Source organism: Trachurus japonicus, chromosome 22, assembly GCF_045865225.1.
Source record: "Trachurus japonicus isolate A0001 chromosome 22, Traja_1.0".
NCBI lineage: Eukaryota > Metazoa > Chordata > Actinopteri > Carangiformes > Carangidae > Trachurus > Trachurus japonicus.
The window spans coordinates 4,161,426-4,184,597 of record NC_140928.1 but is presented as its reverse complement, the minus strand read 5'-3'; the positions used below and the strand labels follow the sequence as shown (position 1 = coordinate 4,184,597).

Below are 23,172 nucleotides of genomic sequence, written 5' to 3'. Positions count from 1 at the left end.
TCCATCGCCAGGAAAAGCCCCATCCTCAAGTTGTTCAACTCGTTTGCTTCAGGTTCAACCACCATCTACTGTTTTGCTAATTTTTAGTTTCATCCAGATGTTGCAGATGTTGTTCCTGATGTGCAAACTTCCACATCTGTGCTGCTGCTGCTGCTGCTGCTGCTCCTCTCTGTGTCGTTGTATCAGATTAACATTTCAAACTGAAGCAGCAGGTGAAGAGAAAACATTTTCCATCTTGTGTTTTCATTCTTTTCCACTGAAACGTCACCAGACACAGAATCAGAAACATCTGGAGCAAACTCTGTTTTGCATCCTGATTTCGTTTTTTTCTGCTCGATAAACATTTGCTGATGTTTTAAACATGTTCCTCCTTGTTCATGTTAATGCAGGAGAGAAAATCCCACTAACTTGTGATTCAGCCAGAGGTAACCCTTTCATTTACAGGCCGCTAATTATGTGACAATGTCAAGAAATAACAAGTAATTACGTCACAATGTCTAGGAACAGCCTAGAAATAACGGCTAATTTCATATTAATGTTGAGAAATAACGATTGATTGAATAGAAATAGCGCCGAGAAAAAAATGATTGTAACTGACCATTTCAAGGACTTGGTGGAGAAAAATTCTGGCTTTTCTCAAAAAATTCAAAGCATGAAAGCATGTGTAATCTTTTGCCTTTATGAAAAACATGACATTACTATGAAATTGACTGTTATTTCTTGGTTATTTCTTGACATTATCATATAATTAGCGGCCTGTAAATTAAAGGGTTACCCAATTTCCCACTCTCATTCACTCACTCTCACTCACTCTCATCCAACCTCTTACTCTTTCCCTTCTTTTTCTTCTTCTAAATCAACCTATCAATGCATACACAGCTAATATTTAGTCTAAATATTAATATTAGTTTAGTTTTCTGTTGTTTTCATGTTCAGGTTATTGTCTGGTATCATATCTCCATCATTTTGTCATATTTTGTCATTTATCTTTGTTGCTGTTAATCTAATAATGATAATGATAATAAACAAAGGTCCAAAATGGATCTTTGTCTTGTTTCTTTAAAGTAGGAACTCGTTCCTGTTGATACTGGTGGTGTTTGAGCTCATTAGCTCCAGTAAACTGTAAAGCAGCTCCAGCTGTGAGATAAAAACCTGTGGTGGAGGATTTTCCCTCCAGATGACGTCTGTGTGAACGGGGGCTTCCTTTTTGTAGATGAGTTTCTAAAGATGTTCTCTGAGCTAATTGACAGTCGTCCCTATATATACACGGCTCAGATGAGTCCGGGGGCTGTTTGCCAACAATATATATACATTATATACTGTACAGTGATATACCGTGGGTTATATAAGCTCATACTGCAGCAGATGCAGATTTTCCTCCAGGAATCATATTGAAAAAATCTCCATTTTTGGCTGAGAGCGTCCGGGGTTTATTGTCAGAGCCAAGTCTATAAGTATTAACAGATCACACGCAGCTGAAGACGAACACAAAGTTACACAACGACACACTCCTGCGGGGAAACACAGTGATTGGGACTTTCTTAGAATTAGCTTTGAATAGACTGTTGTGTTGTAGTTGTGTTGTTGTGGATATCCATCCTGCTTGGTGCTGTGCTGTGTTGTGCTGTTTTCACACCGCTGCACACTGACGTGAACGGCTGCCTCCATTTGAACACAGAATGAAAGAGTCAGAGGGCGGCTGGAGGCCCGAGGGTTAAAAGCCATTTCAAAGTCCACTTTTTATTCATAATGGTCCCTTCAAAAGAGGGGGGTGGGGTGGAGCGGGGTGGAGCGGGGTGGGCTGGGGGGGCCCGGGTCGATCACGATGTGCGACTACTGTATGTGGTGGACCGCTGCTCTGCTCTGCTCCTGCTCTGCTCCTGCTCTCTGCCCTTTGAAAACATTTGATTTTATTTTTAGAGCGGTACAGTAAAGAGGGAGAGCCGACGGTCCTCCCAAACCATGTCTGGCCTCGTTCAGCAGCAACAGCAGCAGCAGCAGCAGCAGCAGCAGCAGCAGTGTAGAGGAGGAGGTGGTGGTCATGTGGTCATGTGGTCAGGAGAGGAACCACCGCTGGACAGGATGCTTTTAATTAGAGAAACTTGAGTCTGAAACACACTCAAACGCCTCATGCTTTTAAAGGGACAATGAGGAGTTTGCTTTCGGTTCTAAAAGAGTCTCATATTAAAGGGATAGTAGCATTTTTTTAAAGTGGGGTTGTATGATCTACAAATAGCCCCTAAGTACTTTAATTGCAGTAGAAGACTCTCTGCACTCCTCCCGTTAGCAACGCCAGCCCATAGCCCTGCCCAGAGATTTTGAAATCCATAAAAATCGGCCCACTGGTGGTTAAAATCTGGTCACTTCCGGTTTAGACAGCCATTTTGAATTTTGAAAATGTCAGAAATGGATTCAGCATCATCAATAACCCCTAAAACCACTCCAATATTGCCCAGATCAGCCAAGTCAATTTTGTTGAAATATTGCCCATATAGGCAATTATGCTAATTTATGCTAATTATGTCCGTTATGCTAATTGCCCAATATATATAAGTTAGCATCCGGCAGTTTCTGAATACTGGGGACCCATACTATATATTTCTGACATAAAACTTTGGGGTACTCAACATTTCCGGGTTCACAATGGGGCCCTATGGGCTGGCAAGTAGACTATCTGTGATTGACAGTTTGTTGCAATGCCCCCACGATGACCTATGAACTTGTGCAGGGTTGTAATCAGTTGTGAAAGATGATTGGTCGGGGTCATACAGTTGAGAAAATTTGTATTTAATCCCCTGCTGATTTTGTAAGTTTGCTCCCCCACAAAGAAATGGACGGTTTATCGTTTTATAGTACGTTTATTTTAACAGAGAGAGACGGAATATTAACAAAAAATCCTGAAATAATAAGAGATCTTGGATCCTCAATGGGACAAACCTGGTTAAATAAAGGTTATTATAATAATAATAATTTACTTTTACTTAAGTAAAATCTCACCAAGGTAACCCTAACCACACTTTTACTTGAGTAGATATTCTTGGTTCTCTTTCCTCCCCTGCTAGTTTCTCTAATCTTCATGAAGTGGCTCTCTTCCTCTCAAAGCTTTAGTGGTATTTATTCATCAGACGAGCGTATGGTTTCAGTTTTACAGCGGTTGCCGTGGTGGTGGTGGTGGTCGATCCCCGGGAGGAGAAGTTCTCCTTCAGCTGCCGCGACCGGCTGGTAGAGGTCGGAGCAGGAACCCTGCAGCTGCCTGCTGGAGATACGCTCCTGTTCAAGGACACTTTGAGCTCCGTTGGCTTTGTTCGTGCTGCATTCACGTCATGTTGGGCGTGTTTAGTTTAGTTTAGTTCAGTTTATTTAGATCCCCATTAACTTTTGCCACGCAGCAGCTGTTCTTCCTGGGGTCTTTTCATCATAATAAATGACAAATACAAACCATTAACACACAACACATTAATACATAAAACAGAAAAAACATACAGAAAACACATACTCAATACAAAAAAAAAACATTTACACTTAACATATGTTACCTGCTCCTACATTGAATCACTATACAACAAGGATACCAGGACCCAATTTACAAATAGGCTACTAATGGTCAAAATTGCGATGAAAATAATAATCTCTTAGTTTCATTTTAAAAATAACCATGTTTCTTTGTTGTATAACATAATTCTGAAGGGCATTCCACTCCTTCATAGCTTGATATAATACTGTACCTTGAGAGAGTGCCCTGGGTAAAATAAAATAACCTCCAGCAGCATGTCCAGTTGAATAATTATGTATGTTTGAACGAAAAGACAATTTTCTATACAAAAATATCTAATTGTAAATATCGCTATCAGCCGGGGGGGAAAAGCTTGTGGAAGTGAAACAGGAAGTTAATGATGATGATGATGATGATGATGTGCAATGCAGATGTTGCCAGCTGTGACTGACTTCCTGTCTTGTCTTTTTTTTATCTTTTTTTTTTGCAGGATGGACCAAGTTTGCCCGTCTGACACGTGCGCTCACCAACAACCGCAACACGCTGCAGCAGCTGGCGCCCATCGGCAAACACGAAGTCAGCCACAAACAGTCCAGACTGGCAGAGGTGAGCGCAACACACACACACACACACACACACACACACACACACACACACGAACACACACACACACGCTGTACATGCTCACTCTGACACTGCACTTCACACCACTGATCTGAACTGCAGGTGTCATCAACACAACCAGAGGAGGGAGAGAGGAAACCAGTCAGTACAGGATCGTATCGACTCAGATATTGATCTTTTATTATGTAAATTGCAGATATGAATGGTGGAGTACGTTCTCTGGCAACAACAAACACAAACCAGCCGTGACTTCCTGTGTGTGTGTGTGTGTGTGTGTGTGTGTGTGTGTGTGTGTGAACCATAGACTGTAAAAAGAATGGACGTAGCGTCCGTGACGTCACCCATTGGTTTTGGGGAGTCGTTTTTGTGACTCAAATATGGCGGCCTGAACAGCGCCATGTTGGATTGGCCGGCCGAGAACCCGCCCACTGGCCTCGAAGCAGCTGTCCACGGAGCTGCTCGGACCTGTCACTCAACGTTTCCGCGCCCTGATTGGCCAGAATTTTAACCTAATAACAGTAAAACTATAGAGTTAAAAAAAAATTCACCCCCCTCAGAGTGTGTGCGGGGGTAGAAACTATCGATTGAGACGAAAAAACGTTCTGACACCAGGCTTTTAACATGTTTATTGAGGATGTAAAGTCGGCGATTTTAACATGGGGGTCTATGGGGAATGCTCCCTTCTGACACCAGCCCCCAGAGGAAGAAGAGGGGATTGCAGTTATTTGAACGCGGAAGTGAGCTTCACTTCTCAGACCGACAACTGCCCCCGGTCGGTTAAAGGGCTCAGATTTGTTTCTGAATCCTGGAATTAAATAAATATAAATATTAAATTATGTATAAAACAATGTGCCACTCCTGTCTGGATGAATTAATGAGCTTTTCATTATTTATGTGTCTCTTTTGTTCCCCCCCCCAGGCGTCATTGTGGTTTGTTTTGGGTTAGTTTCCTGTTTCACTCGTGCTCTTCTTAATTAACTCGAAGCCAAAACTGTCAGGTTTGATAAAAATAGGTTTTATTTTTTTTAATTTTTTTTTAGTGATCAGCTCTTTCACCTGGAAAAGAAACATCCTGAACTCACAGGACTGAACCTGAGTCTGATTAAATAATAACAAGACAGTGACAGGAAACAGGAGTTGGTGGAAGTTGGTGTCACTAACTACACACAAATATGCCACCGTAGCAACTCTACTCTGTCTGCACTATATTCATTATTTCTGCACAAATAAACCCTCATATAAAACATTAACAGCCACATTCAGACTTTTTTTTAAAAATCCGTGCACGGTTCAAGCGACCACAGTGACATGGCATGCGAGCGCCTACTCTACTCTACATTTTCACAATACATCCATCCATCCTCCTCTTCCTCCTCCTCCTCCTCTTCCTCCTCCTCCTCCCACCCGTGTCCCAGCCTCCTTGGATCTGCAGTTGTTTGACACAGCGAGCGGCGCTTCCTCTGCTCCCGTGGACTGCAGGTGTCATTAAAATTTCATGGCGGGTGGAGAGAGAGAGAGAGCGCGGGCACTGTGGGCACTCGGAGTGATTGTGAGTGTGACGACTGCTGCTGCTGCTGCTGCTGCTGGGGGGAAATTTAGAAAATGGGTTTAAGGGTGGGTGGGGGTTGGGGGGGAAAGGAAAGGGTGGAGAAGATGATGATGTAGAAGAAGTAGAGGATGAGAGAAGATGTCTCCTCTTCCTCTGAAGCTCCGCCTCCTGTTTTATTCATGAAGGTCTGAGTGAGGTGTAGCGGCTTTAATCAAGAGTTTGTTTGAGTTTCATCCCGGCTCATCACACAAAGTGAGGAGCAGCAGCAGCAGCAGCAGCAGCAGCAGCAGCAGCAGCAGCAGAAGCAGCAGCAGCAGCAGCAGCAGCAGCAGCAGCAGCAGCAGCAGCAGCGGTGGTGGTGGTGGTGGTTATGGTGGTGGGGGTAGTGGTGGTAAAGTGTCACTTCCAGGTCTGGATGGAGAATGAGAGAGAGAGAGAGGGGGAAGAGCAGGAGAGGGAAATCAGAGGGTAAATTAACGAAGGAAGTTGGAGGAAAGAGGGAATTATGTAAAGAAGGAAGAGAAGAGAAGAGAAGAGAAGAGAAGGACGACGTCAGACTGAAGGGGAGATAGAGATGTGAGGTGGAAACTCATCTCTGGAGGAGGAGGAGTCACCAGAACCAACACTTAGATCCCAAGTTACTGTGGAAGTCCTAGTTCTTATTCTAAGATTCACATTAACAGTCACCAAATCAGCCTTTTATCAACTTAAGAACATATCCAGAATTAAGGGTTTTATGTCCCAAACTGATCAGGAGAAGCTGATTCATGCTTTTATCTCCAGTAGACTTGACTACTGTAACGGTCTTCTGACTGGTCTCCCCCAAAAAAGCATCAAACAGCTGCAGCTCATTCAGAACGCTGTAGCTCCAGTTTTAACCAGAACAAAGAGATCAGATCACATCACCCCAGTTCTTAAGACCTTACATTGGCTCCCAGTCAGCTACAGAATAGATTTTAAAGTTCTGCTACTGGTTTACAAATCACTGAATGGTTTAGGTCCAGAATACATGAATGACATGTTAGTAGAGTCTAAACCCAGTAGAGCTCTGAGATCTACTGACTCAGGTCAGATAGTGGAGCTCAGAGTTCAGACCAGACATGGTGAAGCAGCATTTAGCTGTTATGCTGCAACAAGTGGAACAAACTACCAGCAGAACTGAGATCAGCCCCAACTGTCAGCACTTTTAAATCCAGGTTAAAAACATTTCTCTTTTCACGTGCTTATAGCTGAGAACTTAAAACTTTATCTATTTTTTTTCCTTTTACTTTTATTTGCTCTTGTTTTTAACTCTGTTTTTAGTGTTTTGTTTGTTTTTATTCTGTCTCATGCTTCTTTTTTTAATGTTTTGTCTTTATGTAAAGCACATTGAGTTGCCTTGGTATGAAATGCGATGATGCCTTGCCTTGCCTTGCCTTAACACACTCCAGTCAGAATACAACTGTCACTTTTGTGCACTATCCACAAGTTTCACTTCCGGTGGAATTGCACGTTTCCGTTTCCATGGTTTTCAGTCGTTGTCATAGTTGTGGTAAACGCATGGATCTATTAACCTTTTGGCTTTTAACCTGGATGTCAGTTTGTGTGATATCCACTGTTAAAAGCTGCTGTGATGATCCATGCGTTTTACAGATTTTCCATTGGAAAAAAAAAAAAAATCCATGCATTTACCACAACTACCGAAACCATAGAAACGTAAACATAAAATTCCACCGGAAGAGCAAAACCAGCACACGTTTTTGACGTTCGGAAAAAGGCGGATACAGAGGTGTATGCGTGTGTGTTATTGTGTGTGTGAGCAGCAGCATCTGTTGTTGTGGTATCAGGTCATGGACTCTGACTGGCATCGGCACAAAAAAACACAAATACACATGTTTCATGTCAAATTTGTCTTATTTTAGTTAAGTTTAGTTTGTTTATTATTAGTTTTCATAGTTAGTTTTTACATTATAGTATAATTTATGTTATTTTATTATATTATAATGAGCTCATCTATAATAAAACATCTATGAACTGCTTCACTGACCATTAGTTCATGTCTAAATCACTGTGCAGCTCAAACGTGCAGCCGTCTCCTAAATAACTGGTTTTCGAACTGATGTTATACTTTAATTTATAAAAGAGGATTACATCAGTTATTAAGTATAAAATTACAAACATTAAACACATTAAATATGATCTTATTAATCCAGAGTTAAACATTTATAACTATAACAGACTAATTAGTGTCAATAAAGAAAGAAAGGATGCTTTAAAAATTAAATATTAAATAAAGCTGAGCTAACTTTCTTCAATATCTATACGTCCTTTAGTCGTTGTCTCTGCCGTTCGAACAGACACGTTATAAAAATAAAAGAATGTGCAGTATTTTTAATAATTACAAAAGAAAGACTTTTTATATAACATAACATTATAGCTGCATAATGTCTGGTGTCATTTATCTCAGGCTGGGGAAGAGTTGGAGGAAATGAGCAAGAAGAGAAAAAAGTGAGGGAATAAAAGCGAGAGAATGTAAAGGGAGAAACAGGGATGTAGGAGGAGGAAGAGATGAGTTCATCCACTCGTCTTCCTGTTTCTCCGGCCCGGCAGTGGCGTTGGATGGCGGACGGCGGTTGCGTAACGACACTCAATAGATCTCGCAGGTGATGAATCCGCTGCTCGGCCTGAAAGGAGCAGCTGCTGCGTCTTCTGTCGAGTGTCACATGAGCAGAGAGAGAGAGAGAGTGGTTGCTTTCTTTTCTTTTTTAAACTCTTTTTCTTTTCTTTTCTTTTTTACCCACAATGCCGTTGGGCTGCTCAGCTTCACTTTTGAGTGGCGGTGCTGTTTGATCGGCGGCTGTGATGATGATGAGGAGGAGGAGGAGATGATGATGATCCTCAGCTCTGCCGCCTGGCACTTAACATCAGACTGTGAGAACAAATGGAGCTGACCCAGGCTAAACCGGACTAAACCAGACTAAACCAGACTAACCTTGACAAACCAGACTAAACCAGACTAACCCAGTCTAAACAAGGCCAAACCAGTCTAACCCAGGCTAACCTAGGACTGACTCTGAACGTCTCTAACACTGGAAAAAGAGGAATTCTTCATCATAATGCTCAGGGTGATCAAGGTGTTTCTATCATTAGGACCATGAGTACTGTAGTAATACTGCAGTATTGATATGAGAAGTACTATTAAAAATGAATGAAGTTATGCTAGTGATAGAAGTAGTTGTCGTTGAATCAAGTGGCAGCAGTAGAGAAGCATTAGTAACAGTAGAAACAGAAAACAGTAGAAGTAACGACTGTGTCATTTTAAGTTTTAACAAGTGCAGATTTTCTAGAATAAATAGCAGCTTTTTGTAGTAGTAATACAAACAGTACAAGGAGGTAATAACAGTGCAAGAAGAAAAAGATACAGAAATACTAGTAGAACGACGAGTGCAGATTGTAGTTTTTGCAGTAATGCTTAAAGGACAATTCCAGGCAAATTCAACTCGGGGGTGTATTTTCCTATCATTTTAGGTCTAAAAGAAGGAATCTGAAGATTTTCAGTTTAATGTCTCCTGTTTTGTGGTAGTTGTGTCTGTCCGCGCATCGCCACGGCAGCAATGAATGGGAGCGGATGTAAGTTCCGCTGTTTAGGCTGTTTCCATCCCTCAAAGCCACAGACAGCGTCAGATGGAGACTCAAACATGCACTGAGAAGTTTATTTACTTCAAGCAAGCCGACATGTTTGTAAAACTAGATCTAATTCAAAGTCTCCCGGAGTCTCGCGCGAGACCCAGTTGCCGTGCTCGGTGTGTTCAGGTGCAGTGGGAAAAGCTGCCGTTGTGTCATAAACACAGGAATATCAACTCTTTACTTGCTTCAAGTAAAAAAAACTTCTCGGCGCATCTTTGAGTCGCCACCTGACGCTGTCTGTGGAAAAAAATGTACACTTCAAGCAAGTAAAGAGTTGATATTCCTGTGTTTATGACACAAGCGGTAGCTCCTACTGCGCCTGAATACACCAGCACTGCAACTTCGGGCTCGCGCGAGACTCAGGGAGACTTTGAATTAGATCGACTTTTACAAACATGTCGGCTTGCTTGAAGTAAATAAACTTCTGGGTGCATGTTTGAGTAGCCATCTGACGCTGTCTGTGGCTTTGAGGGCTGGAAACAGCCTAAACAGCGGAACTTACATCCACTCCCATTCATTGCTGCCGTGGCGATGCGGGGACAGACGCAACTACCGCAAAACAGGAGACATTAAACTGAAAATCTTCAGATTCATTCTTTTAGACCTAAAATGATATGAAAATACACCCCAGAGTTGAATTCGCCTGGAATTGTCCTTTAATGCTAGAAATTGTTGAGTTTGGGTGCACCAAGTAGTACTAGATACTGCACTAGTAGTAGTAGTAGTTACAGTTGTAGCTGCATTAGTAGTGTATTTGATCAATATTAGAAGTTATATAGTAGTAGTAGTAGTAATAGAACAATAGTAATGGTGTAGTACTAGGCCTAATAGTCCATGAGCCAAGACCCCAAAATTGGCCTCCCGCAATCGAACGGGTGGGCAATTTCTAATTTGTTTTTTTGACTTGGTAGACATCTCTAGTGAACAGTTTGGCATGATAACCATTGCAAACAGGTAGCTTAGTGGTGGTTATCATGTGTTGAATAGGTGGACCGGTAGAGTGGAAACTTGAAAACTGTGTATAGTGCTTGTTCGGTATTATGCTGTTTGTTGACCACTCAGTGCCTAAATCACTTCAAGGATGTTTTTCCCTTTTATCAAGACCCTACTGTAATAATAATAGACTCACCTCAGAAATATGTGAATGAAAATGTGATAAAAATTAGAACATAGGCCTACACATGAAATAGCCAACGTTTTTAGAGTGTTTTACTTTTCATGCAATAACAAGAACAAACAAATATTTTTTTACACAATTAAAATCAACTAAAGAGCTTGCTCCTTCTGTCACAAATAATGTGGAGCATACTGCCAGTACAGTATTTCAAGTGTCCCTCTGTCAATGACCTACGCCTGGCCAACAGCCTGAACGAGTTCTACTGCCGCTTTGAAAGACAATGGGACAGACCTGATATCCCCCACACCTCCAACCACCAGCCATCGATCAGCAACAGCTCCTCCACACCTGGATCACCTACACAGCCCCACACCCAAGTGCCACCCTCCCCCACACCTCTCACACCTCTCTCCATCGTAGAAATCAAATCAAATCAAAGAAGGAGAGGTGAGGAGACTGTTTAAACGGCTGAACCCGTGCAAAGCTGCAGGCCCAAACTCTAGCCGTTTTCCTACTAACATCAGCGGGTCGACGCAGGTTTTTTAAATGCGGGTCGACCCGCTAACAATCGGCATTTGGCTTCTTTCCCATTGACCAAAATGAGCCGGTCTGTCTGCTAACCCCCGCATAAAACAGTCGCCCCGCTTTCATTCGCAGTGCGAGAAAACACCGTGTCATGCCCCAGCCGCCCGCCACGGAGGACAGCGAGTCTGCCGCGGCCGCCTTATGATGGACGTCCACGGCACAACATGTCAGTTAAACAGACTGTCGCTTCTTTTTTTTCAATCTGTTTTGGTCAGTGTTCTTTGATCTTTAAATCCCAGTCCTTGAATGCAAGCAGAGCTTTGTTTTTGGTAGCCTACGTGAGACGCGACTGGTACGATGATGTGGCATCACGTAAACGCCCAATGTCATCACATAAATTAGGGGGTTGAGCCGGGTCTGGTGTTCCCACTGCAAGCCGATCAGAGTCGAGCCGATTGAAGGCGATTTTAACCCGCGTCGCTTGCCGAGTCATTTGACGCGGGTCGACGGGGGGGCATACATCAGTCCGATTGAAAAGTCCGACAGCTCATTTCTCCGACTACCCATTCTCCAGTGTTAAGGTTAGGTTTATGGGTAAGGTTGAGAGTTAGGGCTACTTAAGTCGGAGAAATGGGAGGTCGGACTAATGGACTCAAAAATAAAGAAATGTATGGTCGGAGAATGGGTAAGTCAGACAGACGTGCCGGGTTGACGCGGTGTCGGTGCGTTTATGGGTTTAAAAGGGTTTTTTGGCCAGTGGGAAAGGGGTATAAGTCTCCCCCTCCACCCTGAAGCACTGAGCCAATCAGCTGTCTCCGGTGTTCACACACATTTTTAACACCTCACTGGAGAACTGTCATGTGCCAGCTTGCTTCAAGGCCTCAGCCATTGTTCCAGTTCCCAAAAAAGACAAGGATCACTGGCCTTAATGACTACAGACCTGTTGCTCTGACTTCTGTGGTCATGAAGACTTTTGAGTGCCTCGTCTTGTCCCACCTTAAGGACATTACAGTTCACCTACAGAGCCAACAGATCTGTAGATGATGCTGTAAACATGGCCCTCCACTAGCACCTGGACTGGATCCTACGCCAGGATACTGTTTGTGGACTTCAGCTCTGCCTTCAATACGATCATCCCAGCTCTGCTCCGTGACAAGCTCTCCCAGCTTAATGTGCCTGACTCCATGTGCAGGTGGATTACGGACTTCCTGACTGACAGACGGTAGTTCGTGAGGCTGGGGAAGCATGTCTCTGACACCCAGACCATCAGCACTGGATCCCCCCAAGGTTGCGTCCTTTCTCCTCTGCTGTTCTCCCTGTACACCATCAGCTGCACATCTGGACACCAGTCTGTCAAGCTCCTGAAATTTGCTGACACCACCCTCATCTGCCTCATCTCTGATGGGGACGTGTCGGCCTACAGCAGCGAGACGGACCCTCTGGTGTCATGGTGCAACATGAACAACCTGGAGCTGAACGCTCTGAAGACAGTGGAGATGATAGTGGACTTCAGAAAGGACCAAGCTGCCCTCCCCCTGTCATCCTCTGTGACTCTACAGTGACCCTGGTTGAGTCCTTCTTCTTCCTGGGCACACCATCTCCCAGGAGCTCCAATGGGAGCAGAACATCAGCTCCCTCACAAGAAGCCTCAGCAGAGGATAGGCTATACTTCCTGCTGCAGCTGAAGAAGTTTCACCTCCCTGTGAAGATGCTGGTGAACTTCTACACTGCCACCACTGAATCCATCCTCACATCCTCCATGTCAGTCTGGTGTGCTGCAGCTACAGCCAGAGACAAGGCCAAACTGCAGCGTGTCATTCACTCTGCCCAGAGGGTGATCGGCTGCAGCCTCCCATCTCTTCAAGAGCTGTACATCTCCAGGACCGGAGCCAGAATAGCTGCTGACCCCTCTTACCTGGACACAAACTCTTCAAGCCCCTCCCCTCTGGCAAAAGGCTCCGGTCCATCCGGACCAGGACCTCACGCCACAAGAACAGTTTCTTCCTCTCTGCAGTCAGCCTAATGAACAATGCCCCCAGTTCCCCTAAATAACCCTAAACCTATGGATGTAATATGCTATAATGTTAATGTCATCTTTACTCACTACATCTTAGCCTTCTTAACCTTGGATGTATATATAAACCATTAAAAATGTTCCCTGTATAATGTGATTTCACAAAAGTCCTCTGCTACTTCCTGCCAACAGCAGTATTAAAGCCGATTTTCCCCCTCGCTCCCTCATGCACCCAGTGGAATTAGCGCCAACTAGTGGTGCAAACAAATATTATCTGCAGGGCCTTTCTGCAACTGCAAAGGCGCTCTAAATCATCAGTAGTGGCACACAAATTATGAAATGTGCAACATCGGAGAATGGCCATAATTGGTGTATATGGCATTTTTATGGTCAAAATAGTGAATGCATGATAAATATTGTTAAGCTACTCTTGTGCGAAGGTTATCATACCAATTAATAATCTGGACATATATAGGAATAATAAAATAGCAACAAGAATTTGCCCACCCTTTCGATTGCGATTGGTGGTCTGGCTCATGGACTATAAGTAATAATAGATGCTGTAGGAGAAGTAATCACAATATGAGTAGTAAAAGATGTTGAGTTGAAGTACTCATAGTAGTGGAAGGAGGGGTAGGGGTAGCAGGAGGAGGAGCAGAAGTAGTACAGATAAGGGTAGTAATAGTGGTAGTAGTAGGGCAACAGTACTATAGCAATACTACTAGCATAAGGTAGTATACGGCAGCATAGCTACAATATTAGAAGTAAGGCAGTAGTAGTAATAGACTAGTAGTTGTTGTAGTAGTATTTGTAGTTGTAGTAGTAATAGTAGTAGTAGTTGTATTAGTAATAGTAGTAGTAGTCGTAGTACTAGTAGTAGTAGTAAGGCATCAGTATTGATAGAGGCTGATGTGGCTTTAGTAGAAATATCAATAATTAACAGTAGTAGTATGAACATGTAGTTGTTGTACTGATGGCAGTAAAAGTACTAACACTTCATCATCATCATCAATAATACTGGCAGTACAAGTTTAACTCAGTACTTTACATATTATCATCACCAGTGTATAAGTATTGTAGCAACACAGTGTCACTACTACAGATAGTTACAGGTAAAGTACCACAGGTACTACAGCTGTTACTGTGACACTGTTTCTATTCACACTGGTTTGATTATAGATTATAGATTATAGATGATAGATGATAGATGATAGATGATAGATGATAGATGATAGATGATAGATGATAGATTATAGATGATAGATGATAGATTATAGATTATAGATGATAGATGATAGATGATAGATTATAGATGATAGATTATAGATGATAGATGATAGATTATAGATTATAGATGATAGATGATAGATTATAGATGATAGATGATAGATGATAGATTATAGATGATAGATTATAGATTATAGATTATAGATGATAGTTTGTGAGAGAGAGTGAGTCTGTCTGCCTCTCTCTCTCTCCTCTCCTCCTCTTCTTGTGTCTCTGTCTCATCTCAGGCCAAATTTATTCATAATGTGGTTTTGTCACAGAGCGGATGAAGAGGACAAATATCACACATCTAATCTACTTTTCTTTCTCTATTTAATTGTCCTTCCTCGACACTCACCTCAAAACAAAACAAAACAAAACACTGCTCATGTTCTTCCACCTAATCTCCTCCACATATCTCACTCATTTAATTTAATTTCTTCTCTTTCATCCTTCTAATAAAGGAAGTGAAGATAACAGAATAAACTGCATTTCCACAAAAGTGAAGTATATCTGGACTTGTAACGTCTGAATTATTAAATGTTTTATTAATCAGTATGTCGGTAAAGAATTGATCTGTAATTTGAAAAAACTACAGTAGTTTGGAAATGAGATAAAACTGGAGTTTGGTTTTTATTATTGGTTTACAGTGAAAACTGGGCCAGAAACCACGAACGAGTGAAACCAGATCAAATGGATAAAGTTTTAATTTGTGGAGTGCTGAGGAGGACGAGTGAAGCAGAAAGAGCTGTTTGAAGATATTAAGTTTTATTTCTTTTTGAACATTTTTGAATATGTGAAGTTTTTTTTTTTAAATTATTATTATTTTATTTGATGAGTAGCAGCAGACCGACGGCGATGGACGGAGCTGCTTTGTCATTGTTTTATTTGTTACTTAGGACTGAATGAGTTTGTTTATTATTATATTTAAGGATTATAATTTATTCATATTTACAGTATATTCCTCTCTTTCATCCATTTCCATATTAAATTTTATGATGTGTTCAGGTGCTTTGTGTTTTTAATCTTCTTTCTGGTTCACAGCTGTCCAACTTTTTTTCCCTTTGGGCACAGTCAGTGATTGTAATAACATGTAAAGTTAAGATAATAGATGTTTCCCAATAAGCTATTAAGTAAATCGGAATAGACATATAAAAAGTTTTTAATTAAATATAAAGGCGCACATCTGTCATAGTGTTACTTTGCATTAGTTAATAAAGCTGCTTCTGTGTCCAAACATCACTAAATATAATTATAGTAAGTTATAAATGTTCCAGGTTATTAATCTGTATGGAAAAACAATTATACACATTCATTAGTTGTTACAAATACAAAGAGATAAAGGAAATAAAACATTAATCTTAAATAGGAGTTTGCAGACAGTAATTAGAAAAGCAAAAGATACACGATGAAAAATGAAGGCAAAGGATTAAATATTAAAAAGATTAAAATATATCAAAATAAGACGGAAGAAGAGGAAAATAAAAACAAGTTGTGGATCTTAATGAGTTTTATTTGTCAGTGAACAGTTTAAGAACTTCTATGAGGATTTGTACAGTGAATTTCCCAATGAAACATCTAATGCAGTGTTTTTCTCAATCAGGGCCCTCAGAGACCCCTAGTGGTATGAAGGTGTAACTGCAGGGAGGTACTACAACGATGAAATATCAGTTTATTGAGTGACTTTTACAGACATTTATCATTTTACTAGAAAATAGTGACCGGAGCCTTAAATCATTATTGCCTTAAAACTGCAGAAGCTAAGCTAATTACCATTTTCCCCAATCCCATATGTTTTAATGGGAAATTGGTCCTATTTCAAAAAGTAGCCACATTTTGATGGTTTTGATTCGCTCTTGTTTGTCTTTTTAAACAAACTGCATTACGCCTTGACAGACTCAACACTGCCTGTGTTTTTTTAACTAATTCATTTCTAAATTGGGCTTTATTGCGAAACATCGCACAGGAAGATGGTATAAAACTCACTAATGTGCAAATATTCGATGTACAGCAACTTCCAAAATCACATATTTTCCTTCAGAACAGTTCGTAAATACACAATGATGCAATTAAAAAAGGCTATTTCTGTTTCTGTCTAATTTGCTTTGGGAGTTTTTTGTGGTGGTGGTCGTGGTGGGGTCCTTTGGCGTTGCTAAAAAAAATATGCAATATCCCATCCCGTCTCAGGTTTTGCAGCTCAACTCGGACATCCTCCCTCAGTACAAGCAGGAGGCCCCAAAGACGCCCCCCCACATAATCCTTCACTACTGCACCTTCAAGACCACGTGGGACTGGGTGATCCTCATCCTCACCTTCTACACGGCCATCATGGTGCCGTACAACGTGTCCTTCAAGACCAAGCAGAACAACATCGTGTGGCTGGTCCTGGACAGCGTGGTGGACGTCATCTTCCTGGTGGACATCGTCCTCAACTTCCACACCACCTTCGTGGGGCCCGGCGGAGAGGTGATCTCCGATCCCAAGCTCATCCGCATGAACTACCTGAAGACCTGGTTCGTCATCGACCTGCTGTCCTGCCTCCCCTATGACATCATCAACGCCTTCGAGAACGTGGACGAGGTACGACCGTTTGTTTAAGCTGTGGATGTTTAAAGGTGTGAGACGGGACAAAACACTCAGAGAAACCAAATCCTACAAGTTGTTGGACGTTGGGTCAGGTCCTGGTGGGCGGGGCTTTGGGTGACTGCTTTGTTGTGACATTACAAAATCACAGGAAGTCCTGACGACTGGTTTTAAAGGGATACGCCAACTTTTTTTTTTTTTCATGTCTTGCCTCACTCCCGAGTCCATGACCAGCAGATAGACGCCATCCTTTCGACTGTGCGTGCAGTAACAAGGGAGATACGGGCAGAGCTGGCGCACCGCTAATTAGCTTAGCTTAAACACTGGAAGTGTATAGGTAGTGTTTGCCTGCCTCCTACCCGAGCCGAAATCCGCAGTCAGAAGCTGATTTCATTTTAGCTCTAAATTCTGTAAATATATCACTTTATCCACATTTCAAACATGTTTAGGTGAGAAAGTAGCCGTTTAGATCAGCAGTGTGTCGTTAATTTGTCTAAATACCAGCTGTTTACAATTCTGTTCGGACCAATTCGGCGCTACTCAAGCTAGCCGTTGTGACCAACGCACTTCCGGTTACTTTCACAAAATAAAACACCCGTTGCCCTTTACATACAGAAAACCATGACGATAGAATTTGTGCTTTTACTTTGAAACAGGAAGCTAACCTACCCTCGATGTAGCTAGCTTGAACCAAAATAAACCGTCTTTGCTTGAACCCTCCGTTTTGACCGATCTCGTCCCGTTAACAGCATTTGACCGCTCAAGATGCCTTACCGGAGAGTCAGTCAGCTCTGAGACGAAGATCGGCCCGCCGGTTTCCGTTTAGAGTTGCTGAAGAGTTTCTCTGATGACTTTAGGTGGAGGCAGGCTAACACTACCCATACACTTCCAGCGTTTAAGCTAAGCTAATTAGCGGTGCGCCAGCTCTGCCCGTATCTCCCCTGCTACTGCACGCACAGTTGAAAGGATGGTGTCTATCTGCTTGTCATGGACTCGGGAGTGAGGCAAGACACACAAAAAAAAATGTTGGCGTATCCCTTTAAGGCTCAGTTTCTCAATAGAGGCTGTGTGCATCTGCATCCTGAGATACTTGACTGTACAAACACACCACTTGAGCCTTCAGCCCTCAGATGATTACAATAGGAAACATCTGGAAATTGCCAAATTTAGCAACTAAACAAAAACAAATGCATGAAAATCAGCTTCTGAATGAACGGAGGATGAAATGTGATTCATGACGGGTCGTGACGAAGCTGTCTCCTCCACCTCGAGTGCCTCGATTACTGTAAGTAGTCTCAAGAGGGGATGAGTCATCATCATCATCTCAACCTTTTTCCTCCAGTCTGCTGATTGGTGCAGTTTCCAGCTGCTGGACTCATCTGAGTCACTCACTGTGGATGGTTGTTTGTGACCCCATTCGCACCTGGTATCAACATATTCAATCTGTTTTTTTCCCTCAACCAGACACAACAACACATTTACTGCAGGTAGAGGTGTTGGTTCGTGATGGATTTGAGATGTGGTTGATTTGTTGTGTGAGAGGTCAGAGAGAGAGAGCAGGAAGGAGTCGGATCTGATTCCCCAAACTGTTTCTGTGGGTGAAGAAATGTAGAAGTGACTGAATCAGAGAGTTGGGAGGTGCAGGATGTTTTTAGCTACGTTCATCGGTGGCCCTGCAGGGCCGGGAGGTGTTGGTGTGTTTCTGCAACAGCTTTGGTCCTTTAATTGATCGCCATTAGAATTTAATTTGATTTATTTGGTCCAGATGTTGTGGATATTTCACCACCTGCAGGACGAATATCATTGTTTATCAGTAAAATGTGTCGACAACTCTTGAATGGCTGACCATGATTTTGGGTGCAGACACTTTTGGCTTTTGGGGCATTGAGAATTGAGGATTGAATGGAACCGGTTCTAACGTAGTTTTAATTTTGGTTCACCTAAACGATGCTTAAACAATTTTCATTTGCATTGGAAGTGTTAAAGTCACTTTGTGTAACTTGTGCTTTAGCCTAGCCGATATATTTTGTTATTGTGAAGTCATTTGAATGAATGTAATATTTATTTATTATAATGTATAGCTTCATACATTTAGTCTAAGACCAGCGCCACAAATACAATCTAATTCTGTGGGGAAAAGAACTCGGGTGTGCTCCCTCATTTAGACCATCCAAACTTTTTTGTCCCCTGCACTTAAAAGAATCGGAATTGAGAATCGTTAGTAACCGGAATCGAAACATTGAATAGGAATCGGAGCCGGAATCATCTAATTTCAATCGAGGCCCAGCCCTACTACACAGTCACAGCTCTACTTGACTCGGTTTCGATCAGTACTTCATTGTTCCTCAACGTTTTGGTTGCATGGTCGCTCTGTCCAGCCCTCTCTATTGGATCTTCTGTTGGACCAAACACAGGTTTGATTCTCGTGTTGGACGTTGTAGTCATGACTCTTCCAGTGACGATTGGTGACTGCGAGTCGGTTGACGCAACATTTTGGTTTTGGCTCGGTTCGCTCGAAACCTTGGCCGAGGCGTTACCACAAAAAGTTCCAGGTAGCAGGTAGAAGGTAGTGTCCCGAGTGGAAAAGCAAAGAGTCCACATTTTTTAAACAATATCTTTATTGAATATTCATTTGACTACATGTTACACAATATATAACTCTACCTCTACATAGAAACATATCCCTGCCCTGTCTGTTCCAACACATGTCGAAGAGCAACATAAACTGGATATTCATTCCTACAGTCTGATGGTACCTCTCACAGCGTAATGATAAACATAAAACTGCAGCAAATATTCTACCCTCTCCTCCTTTAGAAGCTCTTCTCCATCTCCATATTCTATTAAAATCAATAAACAATTTCCAGATATCCTCATGTGAAAGTATCCAAAGGCAAAATGACTCCATATTCTTGATACAAGCTCCAATTGTCCTTTTTGATGGCCAAAATTGGGTCAAAATGGAAATTCCTCCAGTACTACTGTAAGCGAATGGCATTCCAGATGTTCCCAGGTGTTAATTGGCTAATGGAGCACTGATTTCCGTTCTGGATGAGATGATGATGATAATGATGATGGAATTCACTTGGGACAGAGAGGAGAGGAATCGGGATTTCAGAAAACGATTAATTCTTGGGTTCTGTTGGCGATAACAGCCTGAAATTCATTATTGAGCCTCGGCAGTCGATGCCCTGGTGCGTCTTTAAATCTGCCAACATGTAGAATTGAACTGGGACCAAGTGTAATGATGACAGGGAGGAGGGGGGGGGTAATTGTTGGATTGTTGGTTATGCTTTTCCGTTGTGACTGAAGCAGACCTCTTCGGGCTGAGGAACAAAAGCGGATATTGATGGAATAACGGCCTCATCAGCTGTTTGTCCTCGGGGGAAAGAGACATGAAGATGGACTTTGACCAGATTTTGACGTTGGTGGAGAGAAACGTAACGTCATTGTGTTGCTCTGTAATGAGTTTGAGAAGATGTTGCTGTTGTTGTTGGATGTGTCTGCCTTTGGGAAAGAGAGTTTTTAGATGTTGGACCTCTGTGTTTGATTCTCTGTAATGAGATCAGGCCTGTTCGGAGTATTTTTTCACGGCCATTTACACCCGTCAGATATCGAGGAGTTATATCAATATGGCCTCGAGTCCATTAGAGGTGATTTTCCACTTGGTTTCCCACAGAATTAATTAGACCTCAGTCTGAGTGGAAGGAGCTGCAGACCGACTGTGAAATGAAGAAAAAAAAAAAAAAGTGACATCTACTAATGTTGTTGTGCTGCTCGTCCATTTCTCAGTTTTATATTCGAGTGTTTAATCTGCTTTCCATGAGTGGGTGTGTGCATTGTGTATATGAACACACACACTGTGGGTTTGTGTGTGTGTATGTGTGTGTGCACCGACGTCCATTATTGAGTCTGTGCGTGTGCAACTGCCAAGTGGGGGTTTAATCACAGGAGTGTTTGAACGGCAGCGATAATAATAATAATAATAATGATGATAATAATAATGATAATAAAAGCACCAGCACTTTAGCTGCCAGCAGCTGAATTTTCAACATCTTTTCATTTTTAATGCCAAAAAAAAGATCCCACACCTCCCTCAGCAGTTTATTCTTGTCTGGAACAACATTAACACAACACAACACAACACAACACACAACAAACTGGTTTCCTTGCAGCTCTGAGCGGTTTGTCGGCCGCTTCTGGCTTTAATAACTCTGTTAAAGAGGATTTTTGTGACAAGCAGGTTGTTGTATTGGAGCGATTTGTTCAACAGTGACCAATGAAATACGTGTTTATTATAAATGTGGTGCATTATGACTCAACTCTAAAGACTTTCCACTGGGGAAAAAAAGAGGTGTTGTTGGTTTTTAGTGAAGTAATTATATCTGCTATGTCAATTAACTCTAATTACCCAAGTTATTAAACTTACATCTAATAACTTATATAAATCATGTTGTCAATAATCAAGAGATGGAAAACAGTCGTTGATATCTTTGGTTTTGAGCGGTTTGAAGACAGTAGCTATATGTTTTATCCACAATAAGTTATATTGAATTAAAAATGTCTCATGGAAACAGTAAAATTGGATTAAAGGGACAATGAGGAGTTTTGGAAAAGCGAAGTGTTTTCACACTACATTTATGAGCCTCCGCACCGTGAAATTCTTTGATCGGCGCAAGACAGACTCATGTTTTCATTCATCAAGAATTAAAGTCAGAGGTTGGAAGACGATCACATACCGTCGTAGTTCCCACCATAAACGGAGATTCGGCGGCGTTATTCTCATGACTCGCCACGAAACCGAAAGTAAAGAAACGCTGGTCGGCTCGCCCAGCATTTCCACCACCACTAATAATAACAAAATAACCATAGAGACAAAACCATAGATTTATCACCATTAACAAGTGTGGGTAGCGTAGTTTTATCCACATTAACGTGAGACTTTTTTCTAAACAAATAGAAACTCCTCGTTGTCCCTTTAAATGTCATAAATTCTGACAAAAAGTTTGTCCTGTGAATCTCTAGATTGATAAATGCTGATGAAAACTGGATAAAGGTTAATTGCGATCATGTTCTATGTCAGTTCTGCTACGTTTTTCCAGCTTTTCAAAGACATGGTGTAACGGATGTGCACTCACTCCACCCATAAAGGACGTGCTAACCAAGTTGCCAAGCGGTTGCCAACCTCTTGGCGAAGAGGTTAGCGTCGTCGCCTCTGGTGCGGGAGGTCGTGGGATCGAACTCCACCTAGGGCAGGCCGTGAGAAACACAACGCAGAGGGCCAGATATGACATCGGCTACAATGGCAGGAGTAAACAAAGAAAGAGTCAAGTGGACGGACGGACGGACAGAGAGACAGATTTTATGTGAATTGTCTTCAAACCACAATCTCCCAGAGCCTTACCGGCTAGTCACACTTTTGGCTTGTGCATGTTTGGTTTTTGCGATTCAGTGCAAAAATGAATGGAAACACCTTAATTTTTCCCTGTTAAAAGGGTTTTCCATGGAGTTTTTCCTCAGTGGATGTGAGGCTCTAAGGGCAGAGGATGTTGTTATGATGCCATGTGAAGCCCTTTGAGACAAACTGTTTGTAAAAACGGGCTGTACAAATAAAATTGCCTTGCCTTAAAAAGCAAGGTTGGAATTTGATGCACCAATTTAATCACAAAACAGCGTGTGACATCATTATGCATGACAATTTTCATTTGCTTTAAAGCTCTTAGATGGAAACACACTTTGCTTTATTCAGATTCATATTTTCAGTGATGTTCAGATAATTCGAATGACAAGTGGATGGAAACATAATGATTTGTTGATCGTTTGTCATTATCTCTATTCATTATCTAGACCAGTTAATCCGTCCGTCCATTGTAATGAGCTCTAGCTGTATTGACTCATGGGCAGATTATAGACAAAGACAAATTATACACTCAAATATAAAATGAAGTTTTGGATTTAGCTGGTTTTGCCTGGAGTTGGTCATGAACCAAGGGTTTTAAAATATTGATCTGATGATGATGGTGCTCAGGGGAAAGTTATTAAAGTTCCTCATGAGTGTCTGTTTGGATTAAAAATACTGAAATTCAAGTTATTACTTAGTTATTTCTCCTCATTCTCATATAAGATGGATCATACTGCAGTCACATGTTGAACAGTTTGTCTCCATGATGAGATGTGAGGAAGGTTTCTGGTTCAGTTTCCTCCGGTGAGACTCACCTGGTGGGTTTTTTTTCTGTAGAATAAGAGCAGTGTTGCTATGGTTACCTGCAGTTTTGATATATGAAGAGTTCTTTTCCAAAACGCTATAAATCCATTTTAATAGTTTTCCAGAAAAT

The 23,172-nt window shown here is 41.8% G+C and overlaps 1 protein-coding gene across 1 annotated transcript in view; it reads left to right on the top strand.

Annotated features, from left to right (window-relative positions):
- Positions 1-23,172, top strand: part of kcnh5b (potassium voltage-gated channel, subfamily H (eag-related), member 5b) — a 202,637-nt gene that overhangs the window by 31,278 nt on the left and 148,187 nt on the right. The window contains 2 exon segments of the mRNA XM_085767523.1: positions 3,984-4,099; positions 16,442-16,834. Coding sequence (XP_085623649.1) covers positions 3,984-4,099; positions 16,442-16,834 — 509 coding nt within the window.